The 18,082-nt window shown below is 35.6% G+C and overlaps 1 protein-coding gene across 1 annotated transcript in view; it reads left to right on the top strand.

Moving 5' to 3' along the window:
• Window positions 1-18,082, top strand: part of TNPO3 (transportin 3) — an 84,113-nt gene that overhangs the window by 21,274 nt on the left and 44,757 nt on the right. The window contains exons 2-5 of the mRNA XM_081285562.1: window positions 7,205-7,405; window positions 8,517-8,590; window positions 10,049-10,205; window positions 16,596-16,739. Coding sequence (XP_081141688.1) covers window positions 7,205-7,405; window positions 8,517-8,590; window positions 10,049-10,205; window positions 16,596-16,739 — 576 coding nt within the window. The remainder of the gene's footprint in view (window positions 1-7,204; window positions 7,406-8,516; window positions 8,591-10,048; window positions 10,206-16,595; window positions 16,740-18,082) is intronic.

Below are 18,082 nucleotides of genomic sequence, written 5' to 3'. Positions count from 1 at the left end.
TCCTTGTGCCCTATTTGACTTCTTTCTTCTCCCTAAAAGTAACTGCTGTTTTTTGTTTTCCTTCCTTCCTTTCCAAGGGATTGAGCCCAGGGGTGCTTAACTACTTCGACACATCCCCAGCTCTTTTTATTTTGAGGTGGCGTCTTGCTAAATTGCTTAGGACCTCACCTAAATTGCTGAGGCTGGCTTTGAACCTCTCGATCCTCCTGTCTCTGCTTCCAGAGCTGCTAGGATTAGAGGCATGCACTTCTGCGTTTAGCCTACTCTTCTTTTATAGTAATGTTTTCTTTCGATGTCTTTACAGTTTTATCAGCAGGTGGACATTCCCACACTTTGTGGTAGAGTCTTGCTGTTTTTATTACTACTTTAAATATACCTTTTGTCTGTAGATTCTCTTTGTAAGATTGTTTATGTTGAGGAAGCTGGTTCATTTGACCTGGAGTTTCCTGGTCTGGATTTTGCCGATTGCATACGAATTATGTAAGATCATTCTATTCTATAAGTTGGTCATTTATATCCGTGGGTTTTTGCATCTGAGAATTCTACCAACTGCAGAATGAAAATATTTGGAAAGAAATATTGTGTCTATACTGAACATGTATTGACTTTTTTTCATATAATTATTTCCTAAACAATTGAGTACAGCAAGCAACTGTTTTTTTTATATACCCTTATTCACTCATTCATTCATTCATTCATTTTTATGTGATGTTGAAGATTGAACCCATTGCTTCATATGTTCGAGGCAAGTGCTCTGCCACTTGCCTAGCCCCAAGTACAGCTGCTGGTTACATAGCATTTATACTGTGTTATGTATTGCAAATAATCTATTGATGATTTATGTCACTTATAAATGTATGGGTAGATATGTCTGTTATATACAAGTCTGTACCATTTTGTATCAGAGACTTGAACATCTGCAGGTTTTGGTTATCTGATAGGTTCCTGGATCCAATTCCCCAAGGATACTAAAGGACATCTGTATATTGGCAGCTGGATCCAGAGGCTTGATGAGAGACAGTCATGTTTGATCTTATCATTTTCATCAAGATCTTATCATTTTCATCATCTGGTTATCTCTTCTGATTACCTTTTTTGAAAAAATCCCAAAACTTAGTGACTTAAAAACCATTTTATCCCATAAGTTTTGTAGGTCAGGAATTTGATCAGAGTTCAGTAGATTGTGATTATGCGACTTGAGGCATCCATTTGGTGGTTGGCCTGGTCTGGAGGTTCTAAGACAGTTTCATACACATGCCTGACACTGTGATTGGAATTCTACAGAATGCTGAGCCCAGCTGATCCTCACTTTCCATGTAGTCTTTTATTTATTTTTTATTTTTAGTTTTTATTTTTTGATACCTTGGATTGAACTCAGGGGCACTGCACTCAACCATGGAAACATATCCCCAGTCTCATTTTGTATTTTGTTGAGAGACAGGGTCTCACTGAGTTTCTTAGTGCCTCACCTTTGCTGAGGCTGGCTTTGAACTTGTGATCCTCTTATCTTAGCCACCTCCCGAGCCACTGGGATTACAGGCATGCGCCACTGTACCCAGCAGCTCCATGTGTCTTTATGGCCTTTCCACATTTTCTCTGAGTGGGGCACTACTGAATTCTTTTTTTTTTTTTTTTTTTTTTTTTAGAGAGAGAGAGAGAGAGAGAGAGAGAGAGAGAGAGAGAGAGAGAATTTTTTTAATATTTATTTTTTAGTTTTTCGGTGGACACAACATAAATTTTTTTTATTTTTATGTGGTGCTGAGGATCGAACCCAGCGACCTGTGCATGCCAGGCCAGCACACTACAGCTTGAGCCACATCCCCATCCCACTACTGAATTTTTTTTTTTTTATTGGTTGTTCACAACATTACAAAGCTCTTGACATATCATATTTCATACATTAGATTGAAGTGGGTTATGAACCCCCAATTTTACCCCAAATGCAGATTGCAGAATCACGTCGGTTACACATCCACCCACTACTGAATTCTTAATGGCAGTTCTCTCCTTAGAGTATAAAGTGAAGGATTCCAAGGCAGAAGTCCTAAAGCTGCTTCTGATCTAACTTCAGAAGTCCCAGAATGTTGCTTCAACCATTGTTTGTGGGATGCAAAATAGTGACAGTGTATTATATAAAGTATTCCTTGTCTACTAGTAGGTTACTAAAATTATGGTTTATATAAGAAAACCAAAATAATGCTAGATTTTCTCATTTTAAGATACTGAGTTTATACCTAAATATAATGGTCACCATGTTTCTCCATGTGATAACTTAAATCCCTTGCTGAAGCAAGGCCAGTGCCTCCGAAGTACTTTTGAAATGACTCTAAGTAGGTAGCTTTCTTGCTATCTAGTAGGACAAAATGTATCATAGGCTCATTCTTGTCTGCTTTCTTCTTCAGACCTTAATCTTCTATTTCTTCAAGAAGGAATGGTTTCTTATAGTGGGAAATTGAATTTAAAGACCACAACATGAGCACTAGGGATGCAGTTGTTACTGGGTGGGATAGTATATTTAGGGCTTTCAGTGAATATAGCTAAGGAGTTATATATATTATATATATGAAATTAAAATTATATATAAATTATATATAGGCATGTACAGGCATATGTGTACATGTATATATAGGCACGAGTAAATATTATGCATATAGAAAATATTTATTTAAAGGTAAAATACCCTGTATAGTCATTCAGATATCCCCCTCCTTTTTGGTGGGGAGTGCTAGGGATTGAACTAGGGTCTCATACCTGCTAAATTTGTGTTCTACCACTCAGCCATACCCCAAGTCCTCCATAAATATTTTTGATTCGAATTCAGCATTACATGGTTTTTATCTGAAAAGTCCTTCTGTATTACATCTGTATATTTCTCTTCCATTGTAAAAATCTAGATTCTCACGGACACAGAAGGTGGTAGAAATGGAATATCCCATAATTATTCAGTTACTTTATGCTATTAGAATTCAGTGCCTTGATGCCTCAGATTAACCATACTAGTACTACCACCACCATCACCATTGTTTGTTTATTTTTGGTACTGGATATTGAACCTAAAGTGCTTAAGCACTGAGATACATCTCCAGCCCTTTTTATTTTTTATTTTGAGACAGGGTTTCATTAAGTTGCTTAGAGCCTTGCTAATTGCCAAGAGTGGCCTTGAATTTGTGATCCTCTTGCCTCAGCCTCCTGAGACACTGGGATTGTGGGTGTGTGCCACTGTGCCCAGCAGTTAAATTAATTTTTGCATCTACCCTCCTTTTCCCTTTATTCTCTTTTTAAAAAAATTTTAAAAATATTTTTAGTTATACATGGGCACAATATCTTTATTTTGTTTATTTATTTTTATGTGATTCTGAGGATTGAACCCAGTGCCTCACATGTGAGAGGCAAGTGCTCTACCACTGAGCCACAACCCCAACCCACTCCTCTCATTCTCTTAAAAAAAAAAAATTCTTGTGTATTACAATGTACATCATAGTGGAATTCTTTACCATATTTGTACTTGTACAAAGCATGGTTTGATCAATCTAATTCCCCAGTACCTTCCTTTCTCCCTCGTTCTTTAATAGTTATACTATGAACTGTCAGGGTACACAAACAGTATACCCCTCCTCTCCCATCCCCTCTTCTCCCCTGCCGTCTCCTCCCCTCCCCTTCCCTTCCTTTCCTTTCTTCCTTCTTTCCTTCCTTCTATCCTTCCTTCCTTCCTCCCTCCCTCCCCCTCTTTAGCAGTGCTTGAGATTGAACCCAGCACTGCTAGGCAAACACTCTACCACTGAACTACATCCCTGGTCCCACCCGCTTCTCTTTGTTTTGAATCTTCATTTACTTTTTAGTTGTTCTTTACATGTGTAGACTTTATAATCAGTCCTTATGTTGAAGACAAACTCTTTGTAGTTGTTTTGGTTGTCTGAAGCTATTTTAGAAGATTGTTTCAGGACTCAAGATAATAATCTCTGAATTTTTCTATGTAAGAGTTTGTGGCTTTTATAAAATTTTGACTAAACATTTTTCTTAGTATCATCAGTACATTCTTCCATTTTCATTTTTCTGGTATGTGCTTTACCACTGAGCTATATTCCCAGCCCTTTTTATTTTGAAACAGGATCTTGCTTTGAACTTGGGATCCTCCTGACTCAGCCTCCCAAGTAGCTGGGATACAGGCATGTACCACTACACCCCTTTTTGTTCTCTCTGTGGTTAAAGACAACTTTGTTTTTTAACTTATCTGATGCGTTTGGTCACACTTATAAAATTCCTTCTAATTTAGTCTTTATGTCTGAAGTGATTTTTTTCTTTAATTTCTCATCTTTTCCATGAGTCTTTTATCTCATTTCTGAAAATCTCCTTTCCAATTGTGCTATTTTATATTTCATATCATTTTCTTAGTGTCTTTTAGCTCATTTTGAAAAAGTAACAAAGTTTTTAAAATTTGTTTTTCTGGTCTTCATTTCTTGTAGGAGTTGTTTTCTGCTCATTTTTCTTTTTTGTCTCCAAAGCTGTATATGTCATTTGACCTTAGTTGTTTATTTTTTTGTGAAATTAGTTTTTCTGAACATGTAGAAGTAGTCTTGGTTAAATATAATATTTCCAACTTCTTAGGGCTTCCTTTTCTGTTATTTTTAGTGTGGTAGTTAACAAACATGGAAACTTGATTTCTGAGATTTCCTTTGTTCCCCTTTGTTTTTCTTCCTTTGTCTCATACTTCTGTATAAATTTGATTCTTTACAGTAATTTCTCCTTGGTTTGGGCCACTTTCCTGACTTCTTCAGTTTGTAAGTTTTAGATAGAGACTAAACTGTTTATTCCCTTCTTTTTTTGGGGGAGGGAGTTGAACTCAGGGACATTCAATACTGAGCTATATCTTCAGTCCTATTTTATATTTTGTTTAGAGTCAGGGTCTCACTGAGTTGCTTAGTGCCTCATGGTTGCTGAGGCTGGCTTTGAACTTGCGATTCTCCTGCCTCAGCCTCCCAAGTGGCTGGGATTACAGACATGCACCACTGTGCCTAGCAGTTCATTCCCTTTTAAATCTTTTGTAGGTCTCTTCCATTCATGAATCTACCATTGGATCTGGCATTTTCAACTGCAGTGCTCAAATTGGTTCTCTGTTACTTCTCAGTGAATACCTGTTGGCTCTTTTGCATCCATCACATACTCTGTTGTTTGTCTCTGCTTCTGCTTTAACTGAAATTGAAACCACAGAGGTCTTACAGATATCACTGGCTGGTTTCCATCCACTTAAATTTTGGAGATGGCTAGACAGCACTTAGTTTTGCTGTAAATGTTCTTTCTTTCTAATTTGCTCTGTTTGAGGATATTTGTAGAGATTCCAGAGCTTCATAGAATCTTTTTGCTATTTAAAAAATGATTTTGAGCAAAATAAATATATTTTGATGGCATATTAAATCATAGATGTGCTTGGGTTACTAGTTAGATAATGAATGACTAAAAATATTGTGGCTGGAAAAATTTTTACCCGAGGAAGGGTAATTGGTGTTAATAATGATATATCAATGCATTTAAATATTTGTTGAGTATATGTTCTAAGGGATGAAAAATTCTCCCAAATTATTAAAACAACTGTGTCTTGAAGGAAATTAATACTTCATGTTTACTCTCTAAATTTTATATTAGTAAACCTACAATTGTGGAATTCAGGGGCTGTTTTCAACTCACTTTAGGAATTTGCACTGCCTATTTATTCTGCCTGTTTCTGATTTTGACTTGCTGCTTATCTCTCTTTGGAAAGATCTTGAAGAAATTGTGTTACTTGTGAAGGGCTCCATCTTCATAAGAAATTAACTAAAAAGGCATATGATCTTCACAGTTGGCTCTTTTCTTATGTTGAGATTGAAAGTTTTTTCAGTCTATATTGTCATTTGGTTTTAGCCCTCTCCTATGAAAAGGCATTTGGTGTTGAATTGGATTAGAATTTATTAGTTGGCTGTTAGCTGCCTTCTGTGCTACATGATTTATTTCCTAAAATTATCTCTTTTTCTAAATATTTATTTTTAAGTTATAGGTGGAAATAATATCTTTATTTTTTTATGTGGTGGTAACTCAGTTCCTCACATATGCCAGGCGAGCACTCTAAGCCACAACCCCAACCCCTAAAGTTATCTTTAAAATAAGACTCTTTTTTTATTTGTGAGTAGTACCAAATTCTTTGCTTTTGTTCTTTATATTCTATAGATAAGCTTATTTTATTCTGTGAGATAGTTATTGAGCAGCATATTTAACATTTTGCCAAATAAAGCATGTGAAATATGTACTTGGACCAGTATTTTTTTTCTGCTATTTTTTCAGGCACTAAAGGTTGAAATGTAGGTGTACTGAGACCAATAGTAAATATATTTCCTTGTTTATAGATATACTAACAAACAGCTTCCAGACTCAATTTTCAGAGTGAGCAAAACTTATTTCTTTATGTGGGAAAAGAGAAGAGGCAGCCAACCTATAGGTAGGGTTAGAAGTTACATAGTGACATTTTAGTAGAGACTTTGGGGACATTTTTCAAATGATTCTCATCAGCAAGATTATATCTGCTGGGCTGGGGTTATAGCTCAGTTGTAGAGAGCTTGCCTAGTACACATGAGGCACTTGGGTGCCATCCTCAGCACTGCGTAAAAATAAAATAAAGGTATTGTGTCCATCTACAACAACAACAACAACAACAACAACAAAATTTAAAAAAAGGTCAAATAGAAAAAAAAAGATTATACCTGCTGGTTCAGTTGATAGAGTTTTTAGAAAATTTTTGTTGAATAGGGCCTACAATTGAAATATTGGCTGAATTAGTGGGTGATTTAGCTTGTCAGATTTTTCTTTGAGTATACTTTTGTCTAAATATATTTATATATGTATTGAAGTATGACATTAAAATTATTTAGAATTTTTTTTTTTTTTGCGGGAGAGGGGGGTGGGAGGGGCGGAGAGGTGGATACTGGGGTCTTAACCCAGGGGCAATTTACCGTTGAGTTACATCCTCAGCCTTTTTTTTCCTTTTTTTTTTTTTTTTTTTTTTTTTTCTGAGACAGGGTCTCATTAAATTGCTTAGGGCCTTGCTAAGTTGCTGAGGCTGACCTTGAACTGGTGATCCTCCTCTTTAGCCTTCCGCCACTGGGATTACAGGCATGCACAATCATACCTGGCAGAAAATTAATTTTCTTTAAGGTATCTTTGTTTGATTTACTTTCAGGTTCATGCCTGGGAGATTTCTGATCAGTTGTTACAGATCCGACAGGATGTGGAATCATGCTATTTTGCTGCACAGACCATGAAGATGAAGATTCAGACCTCATTTTATGAGCTCCCTACGGACTCTCATGCCTCCTTAAGGGACTCATTGCTAACCCATATCCAGAACTTGAAAGATTTATCACCTGTCATTGTAACGCAGGTAAATCCTGTGATTCTCATTAGGGAAATTTGTAAAGCCATTTGGATTTGTCAAGTTTATTTTGATTATCATTGTTGAGCTCTGTGAGGTAATGTTAAATTTATTTTAGGGGGTCTTGGTATAGTCTTATAAAAATGACAGTTTTAATCTTTTGCATTAGTCTTATAGTTCATTGGGTTTCAAACTATTTTAAATACTAGAAGTGGGGAAGGAGAATGTATTTTCACAGACATTCGTGTGCTACGTGCTGTTTAAAAATTTGCAGATGATTAAAAAAAACAAAACTCTGTACTATGCTGGGTCTGAGATCTACAGGGTTATTACCTTTTTAAAAGATCCTTTCTGGGCTGGTTGGCTAGTAAAAGTCTCTCATGAATAAAATGAGCATTTGGTGTCGTCCCCCCCCCCCCCCCTTTAAACAGGGAAATATATTAGAAAGAAAAACTGAAAGCTTCTGTAAATACATGCTCCCAAGTTTTCTCTGCCTGGTGTAAAAGGAGATTTTTTTTGCCTAAGGCCTCAAGATGAGAAATGGAAAGAGAAGGGAAATGGCAATCTATTACTTGAGGACTCAGTCAAATGTCTGACTTTTGTCAGTAGCTTTGGCCTTTTGGGAAAGTGTAATTTATTTGTCTATGAAGTTCTGTGGTATTGCCAAATAAAAGTAAGTATTAATATATTGTAAGGAAAAAAATCTATAGCTTATATTTTTTACTTTTGTTGTTTTTGTGTAGTCTTATTTTTAATTTTAAACTTTATTTATTATGGTGCTGGGGATTTAACCCAGAACCACATGTTTGGCAAGCATTGTACCTCAGAGCCACAACTCCAGCTCATGTTATTAACTTTTAAAGGCTAATCTTTAATTTCAGGAATTTTCAGCTAGGCTGGAGAAGCAAATATACTTACACACACACACACACACATACATATGCATATATATTATATACATATGTGTGTATGTGTGTGTGTTTTTTTTTTTTTTTGGGATGGGGAAGAAGGAAGGTGTCAGTCTTGTCATATTGTCTGGAAGAAAAAATTTAGTCATTATTTTCCAGTTAACATTAATGGTAACCCTGTTTCTATTTGTTGTTTTTAATCTCTTCTTTAGCTGGCTTTAGCAATAGCAGATCTCGCTCTACAGATGCCTTCTTGGAAGGGTTGTGTACAAACATTGGTGGAAAAGTAAGTAATTTGTATTGACAGCATATTAGCATTAGGAATTATCATTAAGCTACACAGAGAAATTTGTTACTAGTAGGTAGAAATTTGATTATTTCCCTGAACTGTTACCATAGTTATATATTATTAATCTTTGTTAAATTGAAGAAAGTCATTTAAAATTTAATTACTACAGAAATAGATCATGTGGGATATAAAAGACCCTCATAATTTATATACATACTCTTTCTCTTTTTCTCCTTGAATCCACTGTAGCACATTCTTTCATTGCATTGTGGATTACTCCCAGTAATGGACTTATTAGCAGATTTGTAAAAGTAGTTCAGTATTTGTAGATTGTATTAAATTGAAGGTTGCTTTGAATATATATTGTTACTAATTGAGCTTTGTTTCATGTCTGTCAAGAGAGGCCATATTATTTTTTAGACATGGAGCCTACTACTTTGGTTTTTTTTTTTTTTTTTTTTTTTTTTTTTGGTACCAGGGATTGAACTCAGGGGTGCTTGAGCCACATCCCCAACCCTTTTTATTTTGTGAGACAGGGTCTTGCTAAGTTGCTTAGGGCCTCACTAAGCCTACTATTTTGGATAAAACATTTCCTTATGTGCCCTGTCAAGATAATCTTTTTTTGGCAAGGATCAAACCTATTCCTTGCACATGCTAGGCAATCACTCTTTACAGTGAGCTATATCCCCAAACACAATCTTGATATTTTCTTGCATTTGATTAGGGAATTATTTCTGAACAAAGTGTATAACCTTTTTTTACCTTCAAAGAGAGTGCATCATGAAAGCCCTTACATGGATAATTTATTTTTTTAGGAAATTTTTTATAATGTGAAATAACATATGCTCCTTGAAAAAATTTATAACAGTATAGAAATTTTCAAAGCACAAATAAATCCTGTCCTTTATCCTGTCCTGTGTTTTATATAACCACAGTTAATTTTGAAGGACATTTGTATCCCCCTTTTTTGCAATTATACATATGCTGTAGTACACATCTTTACATATTTATCTTTGCCTGTGTATGTGAAGATTTTCGTGAAACATAAATCACCAAAAGTGAATATGGAAAGTCAAAGATACAGCTTGAAATTTTTTTTTCTTTTGAAATTTTTTTTAAATATTTTTTTTTTAGTTTTTTTTTTTTTTTTTTTTTTTTTAGGTGGACACAATATCTTTATTTTTATGTGGTGCTGGGGATCGAACCCATGGCCTCACTCACGCCAGGCGAGCGCACTACCACTTGAGCCTCATCCCCAACTGTACAGCTTGAAATTTTGATTGCAAGGTCTTTCTAGATAATCTTTCAAAAAGATTGTATCTTTTCTTTTTCCCTAACAGTAACAGGAGTGCTGCTTTTCTTGTATGGTGTGTTCTGATGGCTGTTATCTTTTGTGATTATATATATTCTGTCTTTCAATAGCTTGTGGTAAATCTTCCCCCTTTTCTTTTCCAGATATAGCAATGATGTAACTTCTCTGCCATTTTTGCTGGAGATTCTTACGGTGTTACCTGAAGAAGTACATAGTCGTTCTTTACGAATTGGAGCTAACAGACGCACAGAAATTATAGAAGATTTGGCCTTCTACTCCAGTACAGTAGTATCTCTGTTGGTGAGTAAGTTTGGAATACCCAATTGCTGCTGAGGGACAGAAAACTGTAGTGGTTATTTTGGGATCCAATTGTACTTATTTATTTATTTTGAAATTTTTTTTTTCTTTTGAAAATTTGGCAGTAATAGTACTTTGGCATTTATATAATACTTTCCAATTACAAAATACTTTCAGAAACCATACTTCTTGTAGGACATGATGGTGCATGCCTATAATCCCAGTGATTAGGTGGCTGGGGCTGGAAGATTTCAAGTTCGAGGCCAGCTTCAGCAATTTAGTGAGTCTGAGCAACTTAGCTAGACCTTTTCTCAACATAAAAAAAAATTAAGAAGGACTAGGTATGAGGCTCAGTGGTTGTTTCCCTGGGTTCAATCCCTAGTATCAAAACAAACAAACAAACAAACAAAAAGAAACTACCTTTTGAGTTTATACATAATCCTGTGATGATGATTCTGTGAATGAGAATTAACTTTAGAGTAATACAATTGTTAATCAGAATTTGAACTCAGGACTTCTGATTGTGTATCCCACATTCTGTAAGCTATGGGAGCTTTTGAGAAGGGACCATGCTTGGAAGTATTTATAAACTTACTTTACTAAGGAAAAGTTTCTCTGATAAAGGCAAATTGGAATTTTGATAAGAAGGTTAATAGAAGACTTTACTTGATCTTTGAACAATGTTAAATGTGATTAGTTCCTTGTGATCACTTAGAATGTAAATGCTTTAGACCAGAGGTGGGTAAATTTATGTTTCGTGGGCTGACTGCCTATTTTTGCAAATACTGGAACACAGCTGGGGCCATTTAGTTACATATTGTCAGTGTCCATTTTGTTGGTGTCTATCAGTAGAATTGAGCAGTTTTCAGAAACCTTATGGCCTGCAAAGTCTAAAATATTTACTCTTTGGTCTTTTAGTGAACATGTCTACTGGTTCCTAAATTAGATGGTATTAAATCCGTTATCTAGCTCATATTTCATTTTTAGGTCTTTCAGATCTCGTTTGATTTTCTCAATGATGTGGTTATAGGAGATATTTTTCAGGGATTTGTTTCAGTGCTTCTACAACATTATAGATCTTTTTGTTTGAAAAAACAATTTTGTTAAAAATTATGGTCAGGTTGATGTTAGAAATTTGTTGTGAAATTATTCTTTTAAGCTAAACATGTTTAATTTTCAATTGGCCACTTATTTTAAATAGTATTGTAGAAAATTAGGAAATATAGACAAGGCAATTACATTCAAATAATTTGGAGATCATAGCCTTTTTTTTAACTTTTAAAAAAATTTGTGCTAATTGGTTATACATGACAGTAGGCCTTCATTTATATTTGTTTGTTTGTTTGTTTTGTGAACCCAGAGCTCCATGCATATTCAGCCATATTTAGACAAGTGCTCTACCATTGAGCTGTTACCCTCAGCCCCCACACCCTTCCCCCCCTTTTTAAAACTGTGGTCCCAGGCTGTTTCCCAGGTTGTTCCTAAACTCCTGTTCAAGCTATTCTCCTGTCTCCTTAGCCTCCCAAGGTATGCCACTGTGCCAACAACTATTAACCCTTTAAAACGTATCGTCTATGAACATTTGTATAGATTCCCCCCCCCCCCCCTTTGGTGGTACTGGGGATTGAACTCAGTGCCTTGTGCATGCGAGGCAAACAATCTACCAACTATACCCCAGCCCTTGTATAGATTATTTTTTTTAAATCCCAAATGAGATTGTGTTCTACCTGCTCTTCTGTAACCTTTTTTTTTTTAGTCATTTAGATTCATCTTTACATTTCAGTAAATTCTCGTATCATCTAATATGTTTCAGACCATGTTCAGATTTCCTCAGTTGATTCTAAAATTTTTTTTTTTTAAAGAGAGAGAGAGAGAGAGAGAGAATTTTTTAATATTTATTTTCTAGTTTTCGGCGGACACAACATCTTTGTATGTGGTGCTGAGGATCGAACCCGAGCCGCACGCATGCCAGGCGAGCGCACTACCGCTTGAGCCACATCCCCAGCCCCTAAAATTTTTTTTACAGTGAAGATTTTGCAAATCAGTGTCTGGTTTAGAAACATTTCTTCTTCACAAGACAGTCCCCCATCTTCTGTGTTTTTCAAAATAACATTTGTGGAAAAAATTGGACCAGCTTTTTTTTTCTTATAGTATATCTTACCTTCTGCATTTTATGATTGCTTTGTTTAATTTAGCTTTTTTTTTCTATTACCTATTTCCTCTAATTGCAAGTTACATCTAAAGCATCTCTTCTCAATAGGGTTTCCTCAAAATAATTAAGTCCTAATACCCTGAGGAATTCATTGTGTGTAGTGAGTTTTCTACTCTTCATTAATAATCGTACTAACCATATACCACACTTAGAACAATTGAGAAAATAGTCACTCTGATCTTTTTTTTAGGGTTTAATTCTTTCCCAGGATACTAGTTGAGAAAACTGAGAAGGTGTAATGGGTTAGTTTAAGAAAGAATAGTTTTGTCCAGAATACATCATAGGTACTTCATGTTGCATCTTATTGACCACTAGATCAGGATGATGAAGGTCTGATTCTTCCACTTATAAAGTTTGCTTTTTCATCCCAGTGTGGTGGCTCAGGTTTATAATTCCAGTGATTCCAGAGGCTGAAGCAGGAGGATTTCAAGTTCAAAGCCAGCCTACGCAACTTGATGAGGCCCTAAGCAACTTACTGAGAACCTGTGTCAAAAACAAAAAGGGCTGGGGACCTGGCTCAGTGGTAAAACACCTCTGGGTTCAGTCCCCAGTACCAAAAAACAGTTTGCTTTTCCCATTGAAATATGATTGTAGCTTGTTAGAATGTCTAGATTTTTATCAGCCTTTTATGTTTTAAATTTCTGTTGGTGAACTTTACTTAGTAATTTCATTATGGTTTGCAAAATGATGTTTTACTAATTTTTTTATTCCTTCTACCCGTATATAAGTTGGCTTTCTTGTGAATTCCTACTAAAGAGAGAGAATAAATCTTAATTTTAAAGTTTCTCACTTACAAAGTAAGAATTTGTTTTAAAACTGCCTTAGCTGTTACTTTTTTTTTTTTTCCTGGACTTTTGTTGGGATGGGGTAGAATACTGGGATTGAATGCCAAAGTTCTCTACCACTGAGCTACATCCCCAGCTCTTTTATATTTTTATTTAATTTAAAAAATTTACATATTTATTTTTCTTGTTTATGCCTTTGGGGCTTAAACTTTGTCCATAGACTCAATTTTCCTTGACCTCACAAGTGGCACCTGGGTCTATAACAAGCTAGCCCCAGGGCCTTGTTCCCACTCCTTCCAGGCCTCCAGGGTTCTTTGTGGCTCTGCCCCTGTGCTGAGGATTGAACTCCCAGCCTTGCTTTGTGCATGCTGGGCAGGGGCTATCCTCTGAACTAAGCTTATCCTTTCCTGCAGCCATGCTTTCTGGTTTTGGTTCTCTGCCTTACTGTTTAGCCTTGGCTCCTCCTGTGACCCGCCTTTCAGGCTTGATCTTCATTCCCCAGCCATGACTCTTGATGTGGCCATGTGGAAGCAAGGAATCCTTTCCGCCAGCAAAATGGTACCTTGGGTGCTTGGTTCTTGTCCCACCCTGAGGACTTATCCTGCCCCAGCTACCCCATCCAAGAGGACTAATCCCTAGTTAGCTACCATTACCCTCTAGCAGGTCCCCTTCTCCGTGTGATCCTGTTCCAAAACTCAGTGACATCCCTGCTAAAGGAAAGTGGGATGTTCTCCTAGGCATCCCAACAGGGAGTTAATTGTTTTTATTTTTGAGACAGAGTTTCTCTAAGTTGCTGAGTCTGGCCTTGAAATTATAATTCTCCTGCCTTTGTCTCCCAAATTGCTGGGATTACAGGTGTGTGCCACCATGTCCAAGTTCTCCATTCTCTATTTTGTTAATCCAAGATGTCAATTCTTATTTACCCCTGCTGTATTTTTATTGATGAATTGTTCTGGACTCTGTGTGGCACTTGTCTTGCAGCTTTTGAGGCCTCATTTTCTTTCTTTCTTTCTTTTTTTTTTTTTTTTTTTGGTAGTGCTGGGGATTGAACCCAGGCAAGGACTCTACCAACTGAGCTATATCCCCAGCCCCAGGCCTCATTTTAAAAGACAATGTTTAGTAACATAGTACTCAAGAAAGTGAAAACCTCTTAGTTGGTATGTGTATTTAATTTAATTAGCAGAATTTCTTTCTTTATAAAGCAAATAGTCTTACATGTAGGCTTTTCCCTCCCCCTCAGAATTCGTGTACAGCAAGCCTTCCGTTTCTAAATAGGGGTGCCTTATTAAAACCCAAAGTCATTCAGGAAGCATAAAGGCGTAGCAATTGTGTAATGAGTTTATATCAAGGGCTTCAAAGATTCAAAAGGAAGAGACTGTGTATTGCTATATATAAGTGCTAAAAGAGGAATCTCTCAGTGCCTCCAATTCATGTTAAGGAAATTTATTTACTCATATTATTTCTACTTTCAGCCTTGAATCATATTAAAATAAGTGCTTAGTATAGGAATTCTTTTCAGGTGTATTCATTAGTTTACTGAAATATGTTAGTATTTTAATCCTTTCTAAAATCCTTAAGGCATTTTAGTGTCCCAAGTCTGCATTAATTTAATTTTTAAAAATAAGCAAACTGTGCTTAAAGCTGGCAAAATAATATTTTAAAGGATGATGGATGATCCTGTTTCCCTGTGCTCTTTTAATATTTCCTGGCACTCTTTGGTAATATAGTATTTACTATCATTATATACTAGTATATAATAATATTCTGTGCAAGGTCATTGATGTACTCTTACATTTAAATGTCTTTGAAATGTAGGAAGTCCTGGATTAGTAATAGGATATTCTGTACATACAAGCAAATAGAGAAATTTGGGAGGTAGCAAGAGTGTTGAAGTTAAAATCATAGGCTTTGAAACTAGACTTCTTAATTTTGAGTCCTGTCTATGCTGTATCATATTGAGCAAGTTACTTACCTCCTCTGCTTCAGTTTTCTTATCTATATAATTAGGATATAGTATCTATTTCACTTTGTGGGGATTGAGTTAATAATACTTGTAAAGCGAATTTCTTTCTTTACAAAGCAAATAGTCTTACCCCTCAGTAAACATTAGTTATGATGGTCACCCTTTCTATTATAATGTTCCTCTTCCCCTAAAATGTAACGGCCAGGAAGAGGCAGAAAAATAGAAGGAACCAAGTATATTCATATACTTGTATGTCTGTTCTTTCTGTCTTCTTAGTAGAAAAGTTTGGTTTAAATTTTTTTTTTTTTAGTTCTTCAGATCTAAATATCTTAGGTAGTATTATGTGGAAAGGAACGTGGTGTATAGTCATATCTAAACCCATCACTTCTCTTCATCTTTGCATGCAACCTAGCACTTCTTTGGAGGACAGTGATAAAAACAGTCATCTCTGGTGTACCTTGTGAGATAGATAAAGCTCTGAATCTGGAAGATTTTCCTGTATAGTTTATATCTGCAGTGTAAATATGAATACCAGAATTTTATTCTTCAGATTGTGGTTGCCATAAACTTACTTGAATCATATCTCTCTCTCTCTCTCTCTCTCTCTCTCTCTCTCTCTCTCTCTCTCTCTCTCCTTTTAATTCAAACTAATTAAGAAGCATGTAATCATTGTTGCCTGATAATGCATACAGGGCTATTTGGAAGTACATGCACCAGAATTGAGGTCTGGTTTGATAGCGTGTTATGGGATTCTACTGTCCCATAGCAAGGAAAGGACACAGTGCCCTTGCCTTGTGCCTTCGGAACCCCACTGCAGTTTTGTTGTTTCAACTTACTGCTGGCCAAAGCTTTCTTGAAACATTCTTCATCTAAAGTTGCATTACACTTTACTTTGGTAAAAATATATACCCCAAGAATGGGTTGCTAAGAAAAAAACAGTGGTAAGTTTTGGTCTGACTTCTGTTACATATGTTTTACATATAGTAGTGTCACTTTCTGTGGAATGACATATTTATTAGAATATTCAGGTGCTGAAGCATTGGCTTTTCATGTAGGAATATACAGTGGTATGCCTCGTTCATTTGTTCTGTGAAAGTTGGGTATGTAGATAGCTAAATGTTACTTTAAAAACAATCATTTATAAAACTACATTAATGGAGAAGTGGGAACTTAGAAACTTACTAGTTATTTTTGAAAGAGCTCTGTTTTTGAAATATGTCTGTGATCTCTCTGTATCTTAATTTCCCATTGAGAAACAGGAGGCAATAGTACCTTCCTTTAGAATTTTAACGGGGAATAAATGGCTTAGTGGTGTTAAGAACTGTGGTACACACAACGTACTTTCAACTGTTAGCATTATTATTGTCCTCATCATTGTCCTTTTAAGGTGATCAACATTATTTCTTTTAACTTTTTTTTTCCCTTCTATTCAGATGACTTGTGTAGAAAAAGCAGGAACAGATGAAAAAATGCTTATGAAGGTCTTTCGCTGTTTGGGAAGTTGGTTTAACTTGGGAGTTTTGGACAGTAACTTCATGGCTAACAATAAGTTACTAGCCCTTCTTTTTGAGGTTTTGGTAAGTAAGAGCTTTGCTTATCATAGTATTCCTAACACATTTACTTTTTTTTTAATATTTATTTTTTAGTTTTAGGTGGACACAATATTTTTATGTGATGCTGAGGATCGAACCCAGTGCCTCATGCATGCCAGGCGAGCGTGCTACCCTTGAGCCACATCCCCAGCCCCTACCACATTTACTTTTAATAATCTGGGACATAATAGTGTTTTCAAATTTCTGCACAGTGACTGGAATGTATATTTTAGGAAAGTGGCAGTGTCCTTTCCTTGCTATCAAGTACCAAATTGAAGGTATCACTTTTAACTCAGAATTTAGGGTAGAATAAAGTAAAATAGCATATTTTTAATAATGGTCACAGTGTCTTTGACATTACCATGACATAATTACTTGTATATCAAATATTTTGAAAAAAAAATGAGAGGACCTAAAAAATCATCATTAGTTTTGCATCCAGAGATGATTGTAGATCAGAGTATTATCTTGAGATAGTTTAGTTTTAAAAGTTCCTAGGGTGGAAGAAAGGGGCATGGGAATGGAAAAGACAGTAGACTGAATTAGACATAACTTTCCTATGTTCACATATGAAAACACGACCAGTGTAACTCTACACTGTGTACAACCACAAAAAATGGGAAGTTATACTCCATGCATATATGATATGTCAAAATACAGTCTACTGTCATGTATAACGAAAAAGAACAAATTTAAAAAAAAACAAGTTTCTAAATATAAACCAGGCATGGTGGCCCACATCTTAATCCTGGCTACTCAGGAAACTAAGGCAGGAGTAGTCACAATTTCAAGGCAAACTTGAGCAACTGAATGAAGCCTTGTCTCAAAATAAAATAAAAAACAAAAACTAAGCAAAAAACCCACATAAGTTTGATTACCTATGAATGGAGGAAAGTCTCAAGTATATACACTTCAGACTTAATAGTGGTGACTTCTGGGAATTGGAACCTGGTTAAGAAAGAAGTTCAGTAGTATGTAAGGATTATATTATCTACTCTACTGATCTCATGTCAGGACTCCACTGCCACTTAAAAAGAGAGTATTTCCATAGTTGAGGGTCAAATATATTCTCATTTTTTACATTCATTGAATGGTTGAAAATCATGCCATATTTTAGTTTGCTTTATATTTATAAGTTACACAGCTTTCTGTGTAACTTCCCCTCTGTAGTTCTTTTTTTTTAAGTTATTTAAAGAAAGAAACTTGATAAAAATAATAAATTTGAGTATCTCGAAAGAATAAATTTGAGTATGTATCTAACTTTTAAAACATGGTTATATAATGAATATCTTTGAACCACCATTCGGTTTTTTTTTTTTTTTTTTTTT

This window comes from Spermophilus citellus, assembly GCF_964194105.1.
Source record: "Spermophilus citellus genome assembly, chromosome: 3".
NCBI lineage: Eukaryota > Metazoa > Chordata > Mammalia > Rodentia > Sciuridae > Spermophilus > Spermophilus citellus.
The sequence above is the reverse complement of the archived record's forward strand: the minus strand, read 5'-3'. Positions and strand labels throughout refer to the sequence as shown.